The sequence below is a fragment of the Spermophilus citellus genome (assembly GCF_964194105.1).
Source record: "Spermophilus citellus genome assembly, chromosome: X".
Lineage (NCBI taxonomy): Eukaryota > Metazoa > Chordata > Mammalia > Rodentia > Sciuridae > Spermophilus > Spermophilus citellus.
This window is the reverse complement of record NC_138190.1, coordinates 77,697,326-77,720,455: the sequence shown is the minus strand read 5'-3', so window position 1 is coordinate 77,720,455 and position 23,130 is coordinate 77,697,326. Positions and strand designations below refer to the sequence as shown.

Sequence of the window (23,130 nt, the reverse complement as noted above, 5' to 3'; positions counted from 1 at the left end):
CTTAATCCTATAATCCATAGTGGTTGCAATGAACTAATTAGATGTAAAAGCAACCCATTACCATAAATTTTTTTCTCCTAGTTCAGCTCTCTATTTTTGCCTCTTCCAAAGCACTTTTCCATTTACCTAACATACTTTAAATACCAGGGAATAGAAGGTATGGAAAGAAAGAAAACCAAAACCTTGTCATTATATTTATGATCTGCTTTTTTTCCCCATTGTATTTCATCTTTCTGGTTTTAAGTTGCTTTCCTTAGGCCTTATTGAGATTTTTAAAAGGTTTTAAGTTACTTATATAAAGAGTTACTTGTACATGTAATAGGTGATTAATAATATCACTTCCCCCATCTCCATTCCCTCCCAGATTCTCTATCATTTACCATGGGCCTTGTCAAACTCACAAAGTGCACAGATTGGGTGAATATACTCAATACAAATTTAAAATTCAGGCATGTAATGAGGCTGGTGAGGGACCACTTTCTGGCGCCTATACTTTCACTACAACCAAAGCCCCACCACCCACACTTAAAGGTAAGTATTATTTGCCATAACACTGAAAGTTGCTTAATTTGAGTTCCAGTAGCTCATATATAAAATTTAGTAGCACTGATTATTTAAATTCAGTAATATAATACCAAAAGAGACCAGTATTTAATTATGGATTTGAAACACAAATGTAGAATTTAATGAGACTCCAAAAATCCATATTTTTAAATATCTTAGAAATCATGTAATCCAGCCAACCACTCTACCACCACTACTATTTTTAAGAGAAAGAAGCTAAGTCCCTCAAATGGTAAATAATTTAGCTAAAGGGCACTCAGGATCTGTGGCAGAGTCAAGATTGGATTATAGGCTCCTGATTCCCATAATAGTGCTCCTTCTGTTTTGTCATGATATCAGTTCCTTGTTGTACCTTTTACTTTCTCAAATGGTTAATTACATGACTTATCAATTGAGAGCTAAAAAATAAGGCCTTGTAACCTTAGTTTATTTCAGAAACTCTAAATTCACTCTCCTGATTTGAACAGTAAAACAAAATACATAACAATGAGTCTAATTTAGTCTGTAGATCCTGGGATTTGAGGATTTTTTTCCTTCTCAGTTGTGAAATTTAGTTGTTCTAATCCATGCACATGAGTTTTATCACTATTATTAAACCATTTTTCTTCATAGTAAAGTGTTATAACTAGAACATATTGGAATTAAATATGATTTAGACCACAGTAATACCTTCCCCTCTTCCTGAACAACATCCCTATATATTTAAGCCTCATTTTCACAAAAAGTAAGATTAATAATGTAAAATAAACAGCCTGCCCACAGTTGCTTTCAAATGTATATGAAAATGCTTCCAAATGTAAAATGTCCAATAGAAATACAATGCAGGAGATTGTACCAGAAGGGAATAAACAAAAATAACAAAAGTTGTAAACACATCTTAATAGAAAAACTAAAAAGTATGCATTATCAATTGATAGTTTTAGTTTCTTAATTTTTTTATTAGTGATTAAGATGCCTGATGAAATAGTGGTGGTATAGTTAAAATAATAAATGTATCTATGTATTTTTTAATTAAGTCTATATGGGCTGCCGTTTAATGGTCTTAGAATTGTATGACAAATTTCAGTGTATCCAAGATCATCTAGAAAAAAATGGAATCCTATAAATTGAATTTTTCTTTTTTTAGCACCTAAATTACATCACCAGAATAACAATATTTGTGACATCAAATGGGAATCTTTGGAACCAATAAAAGGAGATCCCATTGTTTACAGTCTTCAGCTGACCAGTGAAAAAGGAACTGAATTGGTAAATTCTTGCAAATTTATTCTTCAAAAATGTATAGTTTTATATCATGTTAAGGATTGCGCTTTTGTCAAGGAGTATGATATTCTTTAAAGATGCTTGAAGTAACTAAATCCTACCCAGTTCATCCTCCCTAATGGTTATGTACATAATGCTTATTTTAGACAAATAGCTTGATCATTTAATTAGCTAATTACTATTGAATTATTTGGTATTTCTTGATTCCACTGACCACAATCAGTGACTCAATTCCAAACTAATGCAATTAATTTTAACAATTATAAATTTTTATTATTTCATACATTGAACAAAACAACCTAAATAATTCTGAATGCTCTTAAAACATTAGAAAATAGAGTGAATTTTTAATTTTGTTGTGAAAATGTTCTTGAAATGAATAGATTCATATCTTTCCTGTTATCAAAAATATAGGTACACAGTTAGATAGATAAATGAATAATTTTCATTTTAACTTTTTTTTCCTTTAGATTTACAAAGGACCGAACACTTCATTCTCCTTTTCCAACTTCGTCACAAATTCACATTATCGCTTCAGGGTCTGTGCTGGACGCCAATATCAAAATTCTGCTGGGATGCAAGAAATCTGGGGACCATATAGTCCCAGTACTCTTTTCTCAACTCATAAGCAACAGCAGGGGCCTGGTAAAGGTGGGGGAGGAAAGGGAGGAAACAACCCTAGTGAAGAGAAAGATGAAAAGCACAGAATAGAGATGAGTGACGATACATTTGTTCTGATCCTTGTGATAGGATTTGCACTTGTTGCCATTCTGTGTGCTGTTGCAATTCAACACTTCCTAATCAATTAGTCTATTTTTGTGCCTTTTCTCCACTTAAGGAAGTTCTAAAACAAGTTACATCAAATGTAGTAATTGTTAGATATTTCAGCTCTTAGTTAAAAGTAAAACTCATTTGGTAGAAATTCTTTAAAACAAGCGAGAGAGAAGGGAAATTGCATGGAAATGGAAGGAGACCCTCAGGGTTATACAAAATTACATACAAGAGGAAGTGAGGGGGAAAGGAAAAATAATACAAGGGGGAGAAATGAATTACAGTAGAGGGGGTAGAGAGAGAAGAGGGAAGGGGAGGGGGGAGAGTAGAGGATAGGAAAGGCAGCAGAATACAACAGACATGAGTATGTCAATATGTAAATCAATGGAAGTGTAACTGATGTGATTCTGCAATCTGTATACGGGGTAAAAATGGGAGTTCATAACCCACTTGAATCAAAGTGTGAAATATGATATGTCAAGAACTATGTAATGTTTTGAACAACCAACAATAAAAAAAAATAAAATTAAATAAAAAATACTTTTACCTAATAGCAAAAGAACTGCCTTTAATATTCAAGAAATCCACTGTGACATTAGATGAGATTTTCTTCCCTTAGGGAATATGTGTATTTAAAATTCATAATTTTAGAAACAAAAACACTTCCATTGATATGCAAAACTAGAATCTCTGTGGAAACTATTTCCAGCCTTAATTTTTTAAATGAATATTTTCCAAATTTTTTGGAGTTATGAGAAAACAGCATTTTCAAATTCTATTTAGAACAAAATGAGAAAAATGAATTCTACATGTCAACTTACATTCATATCAAATAATAAAATGTATTTACCAAACTTCTCCATGGTAATTTTTTCAAAGTAATGTACTCAGCTATTGGTTTGTGCCCTGGTAATTACTTTGTTACTGCAGAAATAGTAATGTATACCACTTTGCTATAATGGGAAATAGAGGAAATGGAAATAAAGAAATGGAAAGACATTTAATACCTTTCTAAGTTTTAAAAAAAATATATCCTGTGTTGGTTGCCTTCTAATCAGAACTGCTAAACATTACAAACAAACTCATTAAAATTGTTTTAATACATGACATTAAAATATTTTTTCTCACAATAGATGGAGTAGCATCCATGTCTAGTTAAAAATGAAGCATAAGTTCTCTGTTCTCACAATCTATCATCCTGGAATTACTTTGGCAATCTTGCAAGAAACTATTTTTTACACTTATTGAAATGTTTAAATATTATCTTCTATTTCAGAGTTTTTTCTTTGTAAAAAGAAAAATCAGAAATTCAAGTGGAAAACATCCAACTTTCATTTGCACTAATAATTTTATTATATGTCATTATCTTTCACTGAGTACTGATAAGTGATATTATAGAATAAGTAATATGATAAAAGTGCTGGTAAATTTTGATAGACATTGGTTTCAGGCTTGCTTCCCAAGAAGGACTATGGGTTCCATCACGTGTCAGATAGTAGTTTATTTCCACTAACCAAATAGTTAGTCCGTATCTATTTAATCCACTATACAAGTTCAACAGACCCTTTTCTATCTGCATTTCACTCATTCCCAGACTAGTTTTTTAAAATATATTCTTAGTTGTTGATGGACCTTTATTTTATTTATTTGTATATGATGCTGAGACTTGAACCCAGTGCCTCACACATTCTAGGTAAGCACACTACCACTGAGCCACGACCCCAGACCCTCAGACTAGTTTTTAGACCTTGCAATAAATTGGACATTGCAGAAGAAAATAATATTAAGCCTTACTGTAGCACTGTTCACAATAGCCAAGATAATGAGTTAACTTAGGTGCCCATTGAAGGAAGAATGGATAAAGAAAATATGGTATAGATACACAACTAAATATTATTCAGCTATAGAGAAGCATAAAATCCTGTCATTTTCAGCAAAGTTGATAATGGGACTGAATGATATTATTTTAAATTAAATAAGCCAAAATAACAAAAAGCTACTGCATGTTCTCTCTTTAATGCGTGAGAGCTAAAAAGCCAATCAGAATGTAAAATTGTGACTACCACAGGTTGTAAAGGTTTGAAAGGAGGGAAGATAAAGAGTGGTTGAATAATTGGTACCAACACACAAATAGAAGGAATAAGCTCTAGTGTTCCACAGCATAGTGGTATGACTGTAGCTTATAATAACCTGTTATATTTTGCTTGAAAAACGAGGAGAGGAGCTCAAAAGGCTCCATACATAAGGAAATGATAAGGAGATGATTTGATAACTGCATGCTTTACACATGTGTTGAAATATCACAGTGATATTTCACAAACTTGGAGGAAGAAAAGGGAGGTGGGCACCAAGTCACTGCACAGGAGAGTTGGGTTGGTCCCTCCATGGTGAGGCTCAGAGCCAGGTAGAATCCTGCAATAGCTGAATTTGATTATTATATGTTATCAAAAATTTAAAAATAAAATTGAGAAAAGATTACTAAGCCCCAAATCATAGCAACAGAAATTATTCAAAATGAAATGCTAAGATAAAAAATTTAATTAACATACTGGGAGCAAGATGGCAGCTGAGTAAGATGTTCCAGCAATCACCTCCCTAAAGAAACACCAATTTTCAGTGATTAATGCATCAATCCATTTTCACAAAAGCTAAAGAAGCCAGGTGAGATACCACGGTGCCTGGTATTAGCATAATCAGAAAAGAAGCAATGATGAAGGCAGGGAGGAAAGAGTTGCCTGTGTCACTCCTCCCCAACTTCCAAGTAGCAAAAAAGAGGGACATCTCCCACTTGGGAGAGGGAAAGGGAATTAAGTCCAGACCTTTGATTTAGAATTCAGTACCACAGTTAAGTCCAGTAGTTGACTGAGCATTGGACCCTCCTTTGCCAGGAGGCCAAAGGACTGCTTCCATTACTCCTCTCCCAACTTTGGGCAGCAGAGCAATGAGCTAACTCCACCCACTAAGGAATAAGACAGATAGCACAAGACTTTGCTTTTGACCTGTGTGAGGCCTTCTATAATGAGACCCAGCACTAACTAAATCCTAGAAGCCCCTATCTCCAGAACAGAATTCACAGAGACTCTGGATAAGTCCCGACACTAGTCAGGGGCTTGTGCTCTGGTAATTCAGCCTGCATCACCTCCAGCCACATATGGGCCTAGGAAATACAACCATTGTTAAGGCTATGAGACTATGGTGTGACCCAGCTTAGTGTCAGCCTGAGCACCAAGAGACTTCCATCAAACCAACCCTAAACTCTGGAAGACAGCAAGGACTAAGACTCCAATGTCAGGGGAACAGGTCAGGAAAGTGAGCACAGGAGTGTGTCTTGGAACTTCATTCAAGGCGGTAAAAACTTTGGGTAGATCCCAGGCCAGTACATGTGAATCTATGAACATAACTCAGTGCCAGGTGAAAACCCATGGTCTCTGTCAGTTGGACTTATAACCCAGCCTGGGATATGTTGCAGTAGTATTGGGTGGCAAGCTCACCTCAACAGCAGGTAGCCCATAGTATTGTGGGCCTTTATTCTATCCACATGCTGCAATGATCTTGGCAGGGTATGGGCTTCAGGAGTGATCTAGCTTTGCATCATTAGTGGCCATGGGACTGCCCATCCCATTCCCTTTCCCCAGCCTCCAATCTCAGCACAACATGAAGAGAGTAACTCTCTACTTGGGGAAAGAAAAAAGAGGTGAATATCAAGTCATTGCATATGACTTGATACATGCCTAACTCCCAATGAGGCTCAGAGCCAGGTAGAATCTTATACAAACTGACCTTAGGCTTTTGACTGTGGATGAAGCATCAGGGTCAATTCCAGCCTCAGGTAGAAATTTGTGATAATGAACTATCCTTTGCAAATACTCTTTCAATTCATTCTGAACAAGACACTAACTACAGATTTGGGACAAACTAGACTTGGTGTACCCTCTAGTACTGAAATAGTGAAAATAGCCACAGGCTCAGAGAAAATGATACTACTTAGAATTTCTGGAAGAACAAGTACAAATAAAACTAGATTATGAAAACTTGAAAAAGTGCCTAATCCTTCAAAACACAGGTGATACATATACCAACACTCATCAAAAACTTACAAGGAATCATGACTTTACTTACTAAAAAAAATCAGGCTCTAGAAATTGACCATTTAGCATGTGATATCTGAAAATTCTCAAAGAATTAAAAATAGTTGTTTTAAGGAAACAATGAACTTCAAAAAAGAAAGAAATTATTTAATAGTCTGATATAAAAATTCAAAATAGAGACAGAAATATTTTAAAAATCAAGCAAATTGAGTTTAAAAATACATTAAGTGAAATTTAAAATGTGATAGAAGACATCAGTAGAAGCATAGATCAAACAGAGGAGAGAAGTAGAGAGCCTGAAGATAGAAAAAGGACTGGAGATAAATGAAGAAAGCTTACAGGAAATTGTGGATGGCTTTGAATGAATTTTTAATTGTTAAGGTTAAAAAGCAATTTGAGAATGCCAAGGAGGGTATAAAGCTTAATCAAAGATATAACAGAAAACTTCCCAGAGAAAGATACAACTGTCCATACATGGTCACAAGTTAGAACTAGTTCAAACAATTCTACCACAAGACATAATCAAATTCCAAAAGTGAAAAATTCCTGAGACAACAAGAGAAAGACTAATAACAAATGAGAACATCTCAATTCACCTGAAATCAAACTTCTTTTTTTTATTATTTTATTTTTTTTATTAGTTGCTCACAACATTACAAAGCTCTTGACATATCATATTTCATACATTAGATTGAAGTGGGTTATGAACCCCCAATTTTACCCCAAATGCAGATTGCAGAATCACGTCGGTTACACATCCACAATTTTACATAATGCCCTATTAGTAATTGTTGTATTCTGCTACCTTTCCTATCCCCTACTATCCCCCCTTCCCTCCCCTCCCATCTTCTCTCTCTACCCCATCTACTGTAATTCATTTCTCTCCTTGTTTATTTTCCCATTCCCCTCACAACCTCTTATATGTAATTTTGTATAACAATGAGGGTCTCCCTCCATTCCCATGCAATTTCCCTTTTCTCTCCCTTTCCCTCCCATCTCATGTCTCTGTTTAATGTTAATCTTTTCTTCCTGCTCTTCCTCCCTGCTCTGTTCATAGTTGCTCTCATTATATCAAAGAAGACATTTGGTATTTGTTTTTTAGGGATTGGCTAGCTTCACTAAGCATAATCTGCTCTAGTGCCATCCATTTCCCTGCAAATTCTATGATTTTGTCATTTTTTATTGCTGCATAGTACTCCACATTTTTTTTATCCATTCATCTATTGAAGGGCATCTGGGTTGGTTCCACAGTCTAGCTATTGTGAATTGTGCTGCTATGAACATCGATGTGGCAGTATCCCTGTAGCATGCTCTTTTAAGGTCTTCAGGGAATAGTCAGAGAAGGGCAATAGCAGGGTCAAATGGTGGTTCCATTCCCAGCTTTCCCAGGAATCTCCAAACTGCTTTCCAAATTGGCCGCACCAATTTGCAGTCCCACCAGCAATGTACAAGAGTACCCTTTTCTCCACATCCTCGCCAGCACTTGTTGTTGTTTGACTTCATAGTGGCTGCCAATCTTACTGGAGTGAGATGGTATCTTAGGGTGGTTTTGATTTGCATTTCTCTGACTGCTAGGTGAAATCAGACTTCTCAGAAGAAATCTTACAGTCCAGAAAGAGTGGTATATGATTTGCACAGTACTGAAAGAAAAAAAAAAATCGTCAGGGCTGGGGTTGTGGCTCAGTGGTAGAGCATTGCCTAGCATGTGGGAGGCACTGGGTTCAACTCTCAGCACTGCATATAAATTAAAAATAAAGGTCCATTGACAACTAAATTAAAAAAAAAACTGTCATTTTCACCCAGCAAAGTTATGGTTTAGAAATAAAGGAAAGATAAAAACAATCCGAAACAAAAGCTGAGAGAATTTATCACCACCAGACCTGTGCTACAAGAAATGCTAAAAGGATATCTTCAAAAGAAAAGAAGCTAGTAAGAAGAACATATTGGAAGTCATAAAACTCACTAGCAGAGGAATTATGCAAATAAATTCAGAATGCTTCAATATTATAAACATAGTACATAAAAGATTAATAACTTTAATATGAAGAATGAAAACAAAAAATTAAAACTATATTAATATGTTAAGAAATTAGCAATATAGAAATGTGTAAAATGGTACACCAAAAATTGAAAATGTGGGAAAGAATGGAGTGCAAGTCCAGTTTTTATTAGTATTTTTTCCTCTTTTCCATTTCTTTTCATATCACCATGATTAGTTGCTCTGCTATCATTTCAAAATAGCTTGTTATAATCAAGATATTTTAATCCTCATGGTAAACACAAAGCAGAAATCAATAACAGATACACCAAAATAACAAGCAAGTAAATAAAATACACTACTAGAGAAAATTACTTAACCACAAAAGAAAATTGTAAGAGGGGAAGAATGAAGGGAAGGCAACTGAAATAAAACTATGAAAACAAGTATTAAAATGGCAGTGATAAGACCTTACCTATCTGTAATTCTCTTAAATATAACTAGATCAAATACTCCAATTAAAAGACATAAAGTGACTGAATGGATATTTTTTTTAAAAAGTCCCAAATATATGTTACAATAAATTATCACCTCTAAGAATATGCGTAGACTCTAAATGAAAGAATGGGATAAGATATTCCAGGCAAATGGAATTCAAAAGTAAGCAGAATTAGCCATATTTAAACACCTCACTTTCATTAATGGACAGATCATTCTGGCAGAAAATTAACAAAGATGCACTGAAGTTAAACTATGCTATAGGGCAAATGGACCTAACAGACATCTAGAGAATATTTCTTCAATAGCTTCAGAATACACATTCTTATCATTGTTACATGGAACATTCTCCGATATATCAAGTGATAGACCACAAAATACAATTTTAAAATTTAAAATCATTGTATACTTCTCTGACCACAACAAAATAAAATTAGAAATCAATAACAAGAAAACAATTTTAAAAATATAGAAATATAAGGAAATTGAGTAACATGCTCCAGAATAACCAATGGATCATTGAAGAAATTAATATAGAAATCAAAAAAAATTTTCCTGAAATGAATGAAAATTAAATACAACATATCAAAACCTGTGGAATATAGGGCTGGGGTTGTGGCTCAGTGGTAGACCACTCACCTGGCACATGCAAGACCTTGGGTTTGATCCTTAGCACCACATAAAAATAAATAAGTGAAATAAAAGTATTGTGTCCAACTACAACTAAAAAATACATATTAAAAACACTGTGGAATATAGCAAAAATGGTACTAAAAGATAAGCTTCTAGCAATAATACATGTAGTTAAAAGAGAAAGATTTCAAATTTAAAAAGCAAACAATGTGCCTCAGGGAGTTAGAAAGAATAACTAACCAAACCCAAATTACTTGAAGAGAAGAAATACTAAACATAAGAGCAGAAATAAATGAAATAGAGACCCAAAAATCATGCAATGGATCCATGAATGGGTAGGTATTTGAAAATATAAGTAAAATATATATAAATATTTAGCTAGACTAAAAAGGAAGTATATGGAAAACTCAAATAAGTAATAGTAGAAATGAAAAAGGAGACATTATAACTAATAACCAGGAGTTTAGAGGATCATTGGAAATATTATAAACAACAATACACCAACAAATTGGATAACCTGGGATAAATAAATTTCTGGATACATACAACCTACAAAGATTGAAAGAAGAAGAAATAGAAAATTCTGAACAGGCCAAAATAAGGGATAGGATTGAAGCAGTAGTTAACTATCACCCATTAAAGAAAAGTCTATGACTAGATGGCTTAATAGCTGCATTCTATAAAACACTTAAAGAAGAACTAATTCTAATTTTTCTCAAACTATTTAATAAATTTGAAGACACTGTCAAATTCTTTCTAAAAGGCCAGCATTACCTTGATACCCAAACTAGACTACCCTGATACCCAAACACACACAAAAAGAAAATGACAGAGTTCAGTGGTAGAGTGCTTTCCTGGCATGTATGAGGCAATGGGTTGAATACTCAGTATCACATAAAAATAAATAAAATAAATGTATAAAAATACAATAACATTATTTTTAAAAAAGAAAAAAAAAATGACAGGCTACTGTCTTCAAAGAAAATAGATGCAAAAATTCTCAACAAAATATTAGCAGAGAGAATCCAACAACACATCAAAAAGTTTACATACTAAGATCAAGTAGGATTTACTCCAGGGATGCAAAGATGGTACAGCATTTATCAATCAATAAACATAACATCTACACAAAGAAGAGCAAAAGTCACATGTTCAAGCTTGGGGAAATAGCCCAATGGTAGAACACTTGCATAGTTTGTGCGAGGCCCTGAGTTTGGTTTCTAACATTGCAAAATAATGTGTGTGTGTGTGTGTGTGTGTGTGTGTGTGTGTGTGTGTTCATGTCAACAGACACAGAAAAAGTATTTGATAAGAGTGAACATCCCTTCATGCAAAAACCCTCAATGAATTAGGTACAAAAGGAACATACCTCAAAACAATAAAGATGATATACAAGAAAACCATAGCCAATATCATACTGAACAGGGAAAAGCTGGAACTAGTTTCTCTAAGATTTAAAACAAGTCAAGAATATCCACTTTCACCATTCATTCAACATAGTATTGGAAGTGTTAGCATGAGCAATTAGGAAGAAAGAGAAATAAAGGGTATTCAAATTGGAAAGGTAGAAGTTAAATTATCTCTTTTGGCAAATGACATTATTTTATACATAGAAAACCTAAAAGTCCATCAAAAAGGTATTAGAACTGACAAATGAATCCAGCAAAGTTCTAGGATACAAAATCAACATACAAAAACAGTAGTATTTAAGCACCATGACAAAATTGCTGAAAAAGAAATCAAGAAAGTAATCCTATTCACAACTGTGACAAAAATGCAGTCACAATAGCTATAAAAATACAAAAGTAATAAAGTAAGGAAGTGAAAGATTTCTACAATGAAATTATAACATACTGATGAAAGAAATTCAAAGTGTACACAAAAATAGAAAAATATCCCATATTCATGGGTAGGAAGAATTAATATTATTAAGATGACCATACTACACAAAGTGATCTAGAGATTCCCTGCAATAACCATCAGAATACATTTTTCACAGAAAAAAGCAATCCTAAAACTCATTTGAAAAATTCTCTCTACAAGAGATCCAGAATAGACAAAGCAACATTTAGGGGGAAAAAAACTGAAGGTAACACAACTGAACATTCTACAAAACTACAGTAACCAAGACAGCATGTACTGTCGTAAAAACTGACACATAAAGAAATAGAATAAAGGGGCTGGGGATGTGGCTCAAGTGGTAGCGCGCTCGCCTGGCATGCATGCGGCCTGGGTTCGATCCTCAGCACCACATACAAACAAAGATGTTGTGTCCACCGAAAACTAAAAAATAAATATTTTAAAAAATTCTAAAAAGAAAAAAAAAAGAAATAGAATAAAAATAGAAAATAATCCACACACCTGCAACAAACTGATTGTTTTATAAAGTTACAGAGAACATACATTGAAGAAAAGACAGTTTCATCAAAAAATGGTGCTGGAACTGGAAAAAAAATAGGGAAAGTCCTTCAAGACATTGATACAGGTAATGATTTTCTGGACATGACCCCAAAACATAGGAAACGAAAGAAAAAAATTGACATATAGTAGGTATGATTCTACATATGTATAAATTGTCTTCCTGTTCTTGTACATGTTTTAGGAGTCATGTATAATTGGGACATTTCAGAAACATTCCTATCACCATTATGTAAACGGTTTGCATTAATGGTAATTGTAGCAGATCTTTTTGTATTTCTAATGGATGTGGCTTTTTATTGAAGGAATCAACCAATCTTAACATTTGTAGTAACTGAAGAATGGAAATACTACCATGGAAGCATAGCCAGGATGGCCTTTAATATAGTGTCAGAACCATTTGGTTATACCTATTAGAGAGCATCAATTAACTATGCCACTTGAAGACAGTTTGAGAAGTTTGTGTTGAAGATTTTCTAAAATATGGGGTAACTTTTAGCTTTAAATGTTATGTAAACCTATTTTAACCCTTTAATCATATAAAATCAGTTTATGGATTCATAATAGCAAGGTTAGCAAATAATAAATGCCAGAGGTCCCTCCTTCTAGGTACTTTAGAGCAATACCATAAAGATGATTAAAGCAGAAAATCCAGGTTTTGCTTGAGGATTACTGCACTGTTTGGAGGCAAAAGGTATCAGTTCATTCTTTGCTGAGGTTCTTCCTGCTTGAAGTCAGTCATCATACAGAAGAAGCCAAAGAAAGGAGTTGCCTCCCTTCCAAGTAAGTGAAACAGGCCTTGCTAGATTGCATTTCCCAGTGTCCCAGTGCACTCTGCAGAGGATCACCTTCCCTCCTAAAGTTTCAGAGGCAGCATCAGGCAGTCAGGGCCTGGCTGTCACAACAGCTTCCCTATACCTCAAAAACCTTTAGGGGAAAAAATATAAACATATATTTGGGTATCAAGGTATTTTTGAAAGGAAGAAAAGACAGGTGAATTTATGTATGATTTTGAAATTAAAAATGCCTTTCTAAGTTGGATACTATAAAATATCCAGAAGCCAACAGATGAAAATACTGATCACTAAAACTAATTAAAAAATGCTCCCTGGAGGGCAGCTCAATGGAAGAGCACCTGCTGAGCATGCATGAAGCCTTGGGTTTAATTCCCCAGCACCAAAATGTTAATGTTTCTAAAGCAAAATAATAATAAATACTATAAATTGTCTCAAACCAAGAAAATGATTTTTAAACATGTACTATGAAGGGCTATCTTTCTTAATTTACAAAAAAACTTACATATCAATTAAGAAGTTCTGAAAACTCCAATAAAAATAGGTAATTTGGTCAGATAGCAAGTACACAAATTAAAAATATTAAATAATCAATTTTACTTATAAAGAATTATAAATTGAAGCAAAAGGATACCATTTTTTAGCCTATTGGGCTGGCAAAAACCTAAAAGAGTATCCAGTGTTGGCCATGGTGTGATGACACAGCCTTCTCATGTAAAGTTTTGGGGAAGCAAACTGGTGCTACTTTTGCTGAGAACAATTTAGCAACACTTACCAAAATAAAAATGCACATTCCTTTGATTCACCACTTCTGTTGCTATAAAATGAACTTAGAAATAAATTCAAGATCTGCATAGCCAGGCATAGTGGCACATACCTGTTGAGAGCCACAGCCAAAGGGGCCCCAGCAAACTTCCAGCTGCCACCAAACTTCCAGCTGCCCGCTGATGATTGGCTCACAGCGGCCCCAGCAACATCTAGCTGATTGGCTCCTCTGCGGTAATGCTCATTGGGCTGTTTCCCCGCCCTTTCAGACTGCCAGCTGATGATTGGCTCACAGCGGCCCCAGCAACATCTAGCTGATTGGCTCCTCTGCGGTGATGCTCATTGGGCTGTTTCCCTGCCCTTTCAGACCACGGAGCTGCTCATTGGGGGACTTCTTTGGCTCTGCCCATGCGACCCAGCCAATCAGTCTCAAGAGCAGGAGGATTGTGGGAGGTGGTGAGGGTTGTGTGGGGGTGAGAGGCTTGTGGGAAGCCGGTGGTGGCAGTTGGGCTCTGAGGGTTTTTCCCTGAGGAGCTGTTTTGTTTGCCGTTTGTAGTTCTAAAAATAAAGTTAGTTTCTTTTGACAAGTGGCTCCTGAATTGTGCCCAGCCAGACTGTGGCACATACCTGTAATCCTAGCTACTTGAGAGGCAAAGGTAGGACGATCACAAGTTTGAGGCCAGCCTTAGCAAAACCTTATCTCAGAAGAAATAAAAGAGCGACCCTGGGTTTGATCAGAAAGTGCTGCAGTCTGGCTGGGCACAATTCAGGAGCCACTTGTCAAAAGAAACTAACTTTATTTTTAGAACCACACACGCCAAACAAAACAGCTCCTCAGGAAAAACTTTCAGAGCCCAACTGCCACCACCGGCTTCCCACAAGCCTCTCAACCTCCCCCACTCCTCCTGCTCTTGAGGCCGATTGGCTGGGTCGTGTGGGCGGAGCCAAAAAGTCCCCCAATTAGCAGCTCAGTAGTCTGAAAGGGCGGGGAAACAGCCCAATGAGCATCACCGCAGAGGAGCCAATCAGCTAGATGTTGCTGGGGCCGCTGTGAGCCAATCATCAGCTGGCAGTCTGAAAGTTTGCTGGGGCCCCTTCGGGTATGGCTCTCAACAAGAAAGAAAGACAGAAAAGAGGGAGGGAGGGAGGGGGAGAGAGAGAGAGAGAGAGAGAGAGAGAGAGAAAGGGAGAGATGGAGGGAAGGAGTGAAGGAAGGTAGACAGACCTGCATAGATGGCTGGAATTCAGTTGTAGAGTGCTTACCTAGTATGTATAAATTTGAGGCCCTGGGCTTAATCTCTAGCACTGAAAAAAAAAATAACTTCATAGAAATTAGCAAATGTAATAGAAAAGATAATTTAGCTACTTGTCAATAGACGACTGGCAAATGAACCCATTACACCTACAAAACAGAATGCTGCAGTTATTTTTTTTAAATGAAGTTTGCAAGGATATTTCTAAGAATTATTTAGAGGAGAAAAAGTAAAGAAGGAAAATGATATTATTTGTATACATTTGAAATGTGGGGTGAGAAGATAGAATGTATACCAGTAGACTCACATAAGCTAAATATTTTTTCTAGAGAGGGGGCAAAGCCTAGGTCGGGGAGGGCAGAATAATAACAAATTTTATGCTTTTCTAAAGTCTTGGAAGGTTATAATCATTTGGGGGGGGGGGTTAGTGCTAGAGATTGTGCCATGCAGGGGCTTCTGCCACCCTACCACTGAGCCACACCCTCAATCCTCCCTTTGTTTAAAAGATAGTATTCATGGTCTAGGGTTGTGGCTCAGGGCTGAGGTTGTGGCTCAGTGGTAGAGTGCTTGCCTAGCATGCATGAGGCACTAGGTTTGGTTTGCTGAGGAGCACCACATAAAAAGAAATAAATAAAATAAAGGTATTGGGTCAACTACAATTGAAAAACGTATCTTTAAAATGATAGTATTCATGAAATTGATCCTCACATAGCATAATGTAATATGAAATCCTGAACAGGAGAGAATTTCTTTCCTTCTGGTTTTGACCAATATGAATAATATAATGTTTACATTGATTTTTCTTCATGTCCAAACCCCTGGGATTTCAGTTCTGGTCCACGGATTTTTCTGGCTGTCATATTTAGGTTCCAAGAAGTATCTGCTACATTGTGAGACATCTTGCTGACTGGCATATTATTTTCCCCTCAATATTAAAATCATATGTAGCAATTAGAGTTCATCTATATTTATTCAATTCAGCAGACACATTTGGATATTCTTAATTGCAATCTCTTGTTTACCAAACTCAAGGGCAAACCCCTTGTAAATGGAAGAATTTGTAAATTTGTAAAAAGGAAGAATGGATGATGGAGGAAAGGAAGGATGGAGGAAGGGATAGGGGAACAGAAGGAGCATCTTCCTGATCAGAAAAATTAATTCTTCTGCCTGATCCTTAAGGCAGCACCATTATTTTACATGATACCAGTTAAAGATGCAGATGTGAAACTACCCTTTAGAAGGTGCCTCTTCAATCTGCTCATTTAGCCTTTCTCTTCTCTTGGAATCTGCCTCTAAACATCCTAGATCATCTCCCAGAGCCCTCTTGCACTCATGCGCTCCAAGGCCCAGTTTCTTTTATTTATATACATTTTTCTAATTTCCTATCTCTACTGCTGAGCCCAGAGTTTGCCAGGAAGCCCTATTCATTTGTTTCCTTTTGACTAATTTTTGGCTTATACAATCCAGCCTTTGCTTCATTGTTAACATCTTTCCACAAATATATTGAGTGTCTGGGTTTCCAGCACAAATATAGGGCTTGGACCTAGTAGTCATCATTTTTTTTTACCTCACATCCAAATTTTATCTACATAATAAACAACCTGTCTACTACAGACCTTTTTCCCTAGTTTGTCAGCTAGGAGAATTAGAGAGGCACAAAGGTATTTCAAATGGCTCATTTAGGCACTGGATATAATCTATTCATTAGATTAATAGAAGTACAATTTATTATGATGTGGGAGTTCAAATGTTGTCCCTTATTTTTTAATAGTACATTATAGTTGTACATAATGGTGGGTTTTGCTGTTTCATATTCATACATGCACACAATATAATGATATAATTTGGCCCATATCATTTCCCAATATTTCCCTTTTCCCTCTTCTCCTCCCTTCCCCTGGTCCCTTTCTTCTAATCTGCTGATCTCCCTTTGATTTTTAAGAGATGTACCCATACCTTTCTTTCCCTTTTTACCATATATGAGAGAAAACATACAACCCTTGACCTTCTAAGTTTAGTTTAATTTCACTTAACATAATGTTCTCAAGTTCCATCCATTTTCTTGTAAATGCCATAATTTTCTTTTTATTTGTGGCTCAAAACTCCATTGTGTATACATACCACATTTTCTTTATTGATTCATCCACTGTACATAGGCTGGTTTCATAATTTGGCTACTGTGAATTTTGCTGCTATAAACATGGGCATTTATGTATTGCTACACTATGGTGACTTTAAATCCTTAGGTTAAATACTGAGGAGTAGCATAGCTGGGTCATATGGTGATTCCATCCCTAGTCTTTTGAAAAATACATAGTAGTAGTTGTACTAATTTACATTCCCACCAACAGTGTAAATAGTGTTCCTTTTTCTCTACATCCTCTCTAGCATTTATTATTGCCAAAGGTTTATTAGAATGAGGAGCCAATACATTAAAAGGCTGGAACCACCGGTGATGGATAAAAATAACACATATGTAACTATGACAGGGGACACTTATACTGTCCCAAGGGGAATGAGGAGAGGTAGAATTAACATGAAGAACAGTTTGTTCAACCCTACTCTCACAAATAATGTAAAAAGTGCTACATAAAATTTGCCTTAAGCATAAAGTACCACTTAATTATCTTTAAAATGAAAACATGTCTTTATAAGGAGGCCAGTATCACCTACAAAATCTTTACAAATTTATGATACATTTTTTATAATGTGAAAATGTGGCTGTGAGCTTATTGCTAAAATTTAAATGCATTCAAATGTACAAATAATGAGAAAAGTCTTAAGTCCCTTTGGGCCTAATACCCTGCTGTTACTGTTAGGGGCATCTGCATGGGCACAATGGGGCTTATTAGAGCTTCCTGCCATAACTTACATCATGTAAGTTAAAAATGTGCCTTGGGGCTACAGGGAATGATTCTGAAAATAGTCAAATTCTCTGCATAACTTTTTCCTCATCTCAGTGTCAGTTTTGGAAACAGTATGAGAATTCACTTGATTAGCTAAGAAGTTGCCATACTCAGTAGTCTGGAGATGAATTTTCAGATCTTCAAGTGTCTCACACTGGACCAGGTTGATACAGTCTTTCTAGACTGGCTTTGCATCCTCACACCATGCCCTCCAGGTAGCCATGTTCCATGTTGAAGTACAGCTCTGCATTCTCAAGCATGGGAAAAATATCATGGCTGATCAGGTTGAGCAGCTCTGGAGTCTTAGTCAGACCCTGAATATTTACACCAGTCTGCTGGTGACACAAGCAGTTTCGCAGCTGATAGGGTGTTTGTGACAAGTTTCCTCCAGTTTCAGTGTCTTTCAAAGTTATGCTTAGCCCTGGTTTTATAGCCACAGTGACTGGGCCAGATGACCCAACTACAAATGGTTTTGTAAAAACCATTTTTAAAACTCACGTAGGGTTAGGACTGCTACTTTATTTTTTTTAAAAAAAGAATTTTTTTAAAGTTTATTTATTTATTTATTTATTTTTGAGAGAGAGAGAGAGAATTTTAATATTTATTTTTTAGTTTTCGGCGGACACATCATCTTTGTTTGTATGTGGTGCTAAGGATCGAACCTGGGCCGGACACATGCCAGGCGAGTGCGCTACCACTTGAGCCACATCTCTAGCCCAGGACTGCTACTTTAAGATTCTCTTCTCAGTTCCCATTTGGGAGCTTTCTGATTATTTTGTTTTTTTTTCTACTGCCCTCCCATTACTTGGAATTGATAAATAATGAGATGAAGAAAAATAGAGGTGGAACAAATTTTTACTCCTCACACTTCAGATAGAGCCCTAATATCCAGAGTATACAAAGAACTAAAAAAATTAAACAATAAGATAACAAATAACCCAATCAAAAAATGGGCCAAGGACCTGAACAGACACTTCTCAGAGGAGGACATACAAACAATCAACAAGTACATGAAAAAATGCTCACCATCTCTAGCAGTCAGAGAAATGTGAATCAAAACCACCCTAAGATACCATCTCACTCCAGTAAGATTGGCAGCCATTATGAAGTCAAACAACAACAAGTGCTGGCGAGGATGTGGGGAAAAGGGTACACTTGTTCATTGCTGGTGGGACTGCAAATTGGTGCGGCCAATTTGGAAAGCAATATGGAGATTTCTTGGAAAGCTGGGAATGGAACCACCATTTGACCCAGCTATTCCCCTTCCCGGACTATTCCCTAAAGACCTTAAAAGAGCATACTATAGGGATATTGCTACATTGATATTCATAGCAACACAATTCACAATAGCTAGACTGTGGAACCAACCTAGGTGCCCTTCAATAGATGAATGGACAAAAAAAGTGGCATTTATACACAATGGAGTATTACTCAGCACAAAAAAATGACAAAATCATGGCATATGAAGGGAAATGGATGGCATTAGAGCAGATTATGCTAAGTGAAGCTAGCCAATACCTAAAAAACAAATGTCAAATGTCTTCTTTGATATAAGGAGAGCAACTAAGAACAGAGCAGGGAGGAAGAGCATGAGAAGAAGATTACCATTAAACAGGGATGAGAGGTGGGAGGGAAAGGGAGAGAGAAGGGAAATTGCATGGAAATGGAAGGAGACCCTCATTGTTATACAAAATTACATATAAGAGGAAGTGAGGGGAAAGGGAAAAAGAATAAAACAAGGGAGAGAAATGAATTACAGTAGATGGGGTAGAGAGAGAAGATGGGAGGGGAGGGGAGGGGAGGGGGGATAGTAGAGGATAGGAAAGGCAGCAGAATACAACAGACACTAGTATGGCAATATGTAAAAGTGTTGATGTGTAACTGATGTGATTCTGCAATCTGTATTTGGGGTAAAAATGGGAGTTCATAACCCACTTGAATCAAATGTATGAAATATGATATGTCAAGAGATTTGTAATGTTTTGAACAACTAATAATAAAAATTTTTAAAAAAAGAAAAATAGAGGTGATTTTTCTCCCCAAAACTCATTTTCTACCATTGACCACCTCTTTCCCCACCTAAAGTCTGTGAGTATTCATGTTTTACTAGGAATGTTTTAAAATAATTTTTCCATTAAAACTGTCTGGAAGCCCATGGTTATGGGATTAATGCCATCTAGTTGGCCTATAGAATATGTTGATAAGTGCGAATGAGAGGTAATGAATGGCTTCTTCCCATTTAGTTGAGGTCCTCCCCCATGTGCTGCTTTCTCTTCCTTCCCACCTCAGTCACTTTTTGGAGAGTGTTTGAAAGTTGAATCCTAAGAGGATTATAAAGGTAATAATGTAAGGTTTAGGTTTAAAGGTACATGAGATGATAAAATAGAGACAGGCCATAGAAGTTTTAAAACTAACTGTCCTGTACATGAAGTCTTTTATTTTCTGAGAAATTGTCTGTTGCTATTACATGTATATGTAAGCAAGCAAGAATGGGTGGGCCATCCTGCACATTCCACCTGGAATCAGAGGCATTCATCCTGTGTCCTGTGCCTCCTCTGTGGCCTCCTCTTAGCCATTTCTGCAAAGTGATATCCTTTGTCTTGTACCCTAAAGCTTTTTTGCACCCATTTTGAAAACTATAGCAGTCTTTAGAAGACCTCTTCTATGTGCTTCAAGGGGAAAGAGAGAAGGAATGCATTCTTCAAAATCATGTCAAGACAGTGACACTTCCAGAGACTTTGGGAATGATGCGGCTGATAAAGGCCATGTTTAAGGGGGAAATGGTACAAATGTCAAGAGTCCAAGTGTGTGCATTTACAAAATGTGATACTTCCTGACAGCTTTTACTGAGAAAGGGGGCATTCTCTGTAAGATGTTCCTGTGAATGAACTATACATTCCTGATACTTCCTCACAGCAAGAGCCCTAATTTCTTCTTTTGGTACCAAGATGGTGTGTTTGTGAAGCTGGTGCTTTGTGGAGAGTACACTCAAATGACATTTTTTTTAAAGAGAGTGAGAGAGGAGAGAGAGAGAGAGAGAATTTTTTTTAATATTTATTTATTTTTTTAGTTCTCAGCGGACACAACATCTTTGTTGGTATGTGGTGCTGAGGATCGAACCCGGGCCGCACGCATGCCAGGCGAGCGCGCTACCGCTTGAGCCACATCTCCAGCCCTCAAATGACATTTGTAGTCTTTTCTCCCTCTCTGCCCACATCACCTCCTTCCTGTGCTTGACTTCATTGCCTTCCTGTCCCAGCAGACATCTTGTAATGTAATCACTCTCCCTAGTGGCAGAAGATTTCTTCTCCAGGCCCTCACAGTAAACCCTCTACACCACAAAGGCAGTCAGCTTCCAGTATCTCTCGCTTGGTCTGCTGGCAGGCTTCCCTGTTGCAAACATCTCAAAGCGGAGTCTCTCACTCCAGGGTCTTCTAACTTCCACAAACCACCTCCTTTAGATTTTTTTTCCCTTTCCCCTGTGCCTCAGCATTCTGGTGCCTGGCTGTAGACAACATCCATGTGGCAGACCTGCCCTTCCCATGACTTGTTACTGGCAGAATGAGACCTCTTAAAATTATGTGTGAATTTGTAAGGGAACACCTAAAATAAATAACTTAAGATATTAAAATTCATAACTACCTAGTTTCTCAATGGAAATGTATCCAGCTAGAAAAAAAAAACCCAATAAGTTCATTATTATTTTTTGAACTTTTCTTTTTCAATTGTTCTTCTGTGGATATTTTAATACATGTTTTTCCATTTCATTTCAAAAGAAGAAGAGAGTAGAATGGTGGTTTTCAGAGTCTGGAGAGGTTACAGAGTGGCTTGGGGATATAGCTCAATTGGTAGAGTGCTTGTCTAGCATGCACAAGGCTCTGGGTTTAATCCCCAGCACCACACAAAAAAGAGAGGTTGCAGGGCAAGGGGCATTGTGGACAGTGTTAGTTAGTTCTAAGCACAAGATATCTCTTGTACAGCAGGGTAACCTCAGTTAATTATGATACATTGAGTTCTTGAAAAATGTAGATAGAATGGATATTATATAATAATCATATGAAGTAATTGATTAACTAGATTCAACCACTCCACAATGTACATATACTCCAACACTTCACATTGTACATGACAAATACATACAATTTTATTTGTCAATTTAAAAATAATAATTAAAAAAGAGAATTAACAACCCAACAGAAAAAATGACTAAAGTTATAAATAAGTATTTTATACAAGATAACCCATAAAGCCAACAAACTTTTTTTTTTTCTTTTTTGGTACCAGGGACTGAACTCAAGTGCGCTTAACCACTGAGCAACATCCCCAGCCCTTTTTAATATTTATTTATAGACAGGGTCTTGGTGAGTTGTGTACAGCCTCACGAAAATGCTGTGGCTGGCTATGAACTCAGGATCCCCCTGCCTTAACCTCCTCAGCTTCTGGGATTACAGGTGTGCCTCACCACACCCTGTGCTAATAAACATTTAAAAAGGCATTCAATGTCATTAGGAATTGGGGAAATGGAAATCAATCCCAAAAATTAGATACAATTATATACCAATTTTAGTAGCAAAATTAAAATATGACAATACAAAGGATTGTCCACAAGATTTCTTACAGATTGTTTATACATTTTGTATATGTAACATTTAAACTATGTGTACAGCCAATAATCCTACAGTTCCTTTAGATACATACCTGAGAAAAATGCCTATACATGTACAAAATCTCCTATACAAAATTGCTCATAGTAGCACTGAAATAGGGAAAAATCCTGGAAACAATTCAAATACCTGTCAATTGGAGTGTAGATGAATAAATTGTGGTGGTTGTACAATTCAATATTATACAGCAATTAAACTTACAGCAACAGAGATTCCAACATGGCAGCGGGCGCAGAGAGATCAAGTCCCTGACCTCTACAGCTGTGCAGGCATAGGGAGTCGTAAATAACCTAAATCTGTTTGCTCAGGATCACTAGGCAATGCTGAGCTGACATGGATCTGGGGCGAACAGTCTGGGCCTCTCAGAACACACACTGAGCCCAGATCGGCTGAATTCAAGCTCCCGTTTGCCTGCTTCCCGCAGACAAACAGCTGTGACTTAGCACTAATCCATCTGGCTGAAACAACTGGTCAGCCCTTCTGATCCTACAGAGGTAAATGCCTACCGAGCCTTCATAGGTAGTGGCCACAGGTT

The 23,130-nt window shown here is 36.5% G+C and overlaps 1 protein-coding gene across 1 annotated transcript in view; it reads left to right on the top strand.

Moving 5' to 3' along the window:
- Positions 1-2,842, top strand: part of LOC308639359 (fibronectin type III domain containing protein 3C1-like) — a 35,613-nt gene extending 32,771 nt beyond the window's left edge. Inside the window, exons 25-27 of the mRNA XM_081277628.1 lie at positions 365-531; positions 1,691-1,812; positions 2,298-2,842. Of these exons, the coding sequence (XP_081133754.1) occupies positions 365-531; positions 1,691-1,812; positions 2,298-2,636 (628 nt within the window). The 3' untranslated portion in view covers positions 2,637-2,842. The remainder of the gene's footprint in view (positions 1-364; positions 532-1,690; positions 1,813-2,297) is intronic.
- Positions 2,843-23,130: the final 20,288 nt, after the last annotated feature.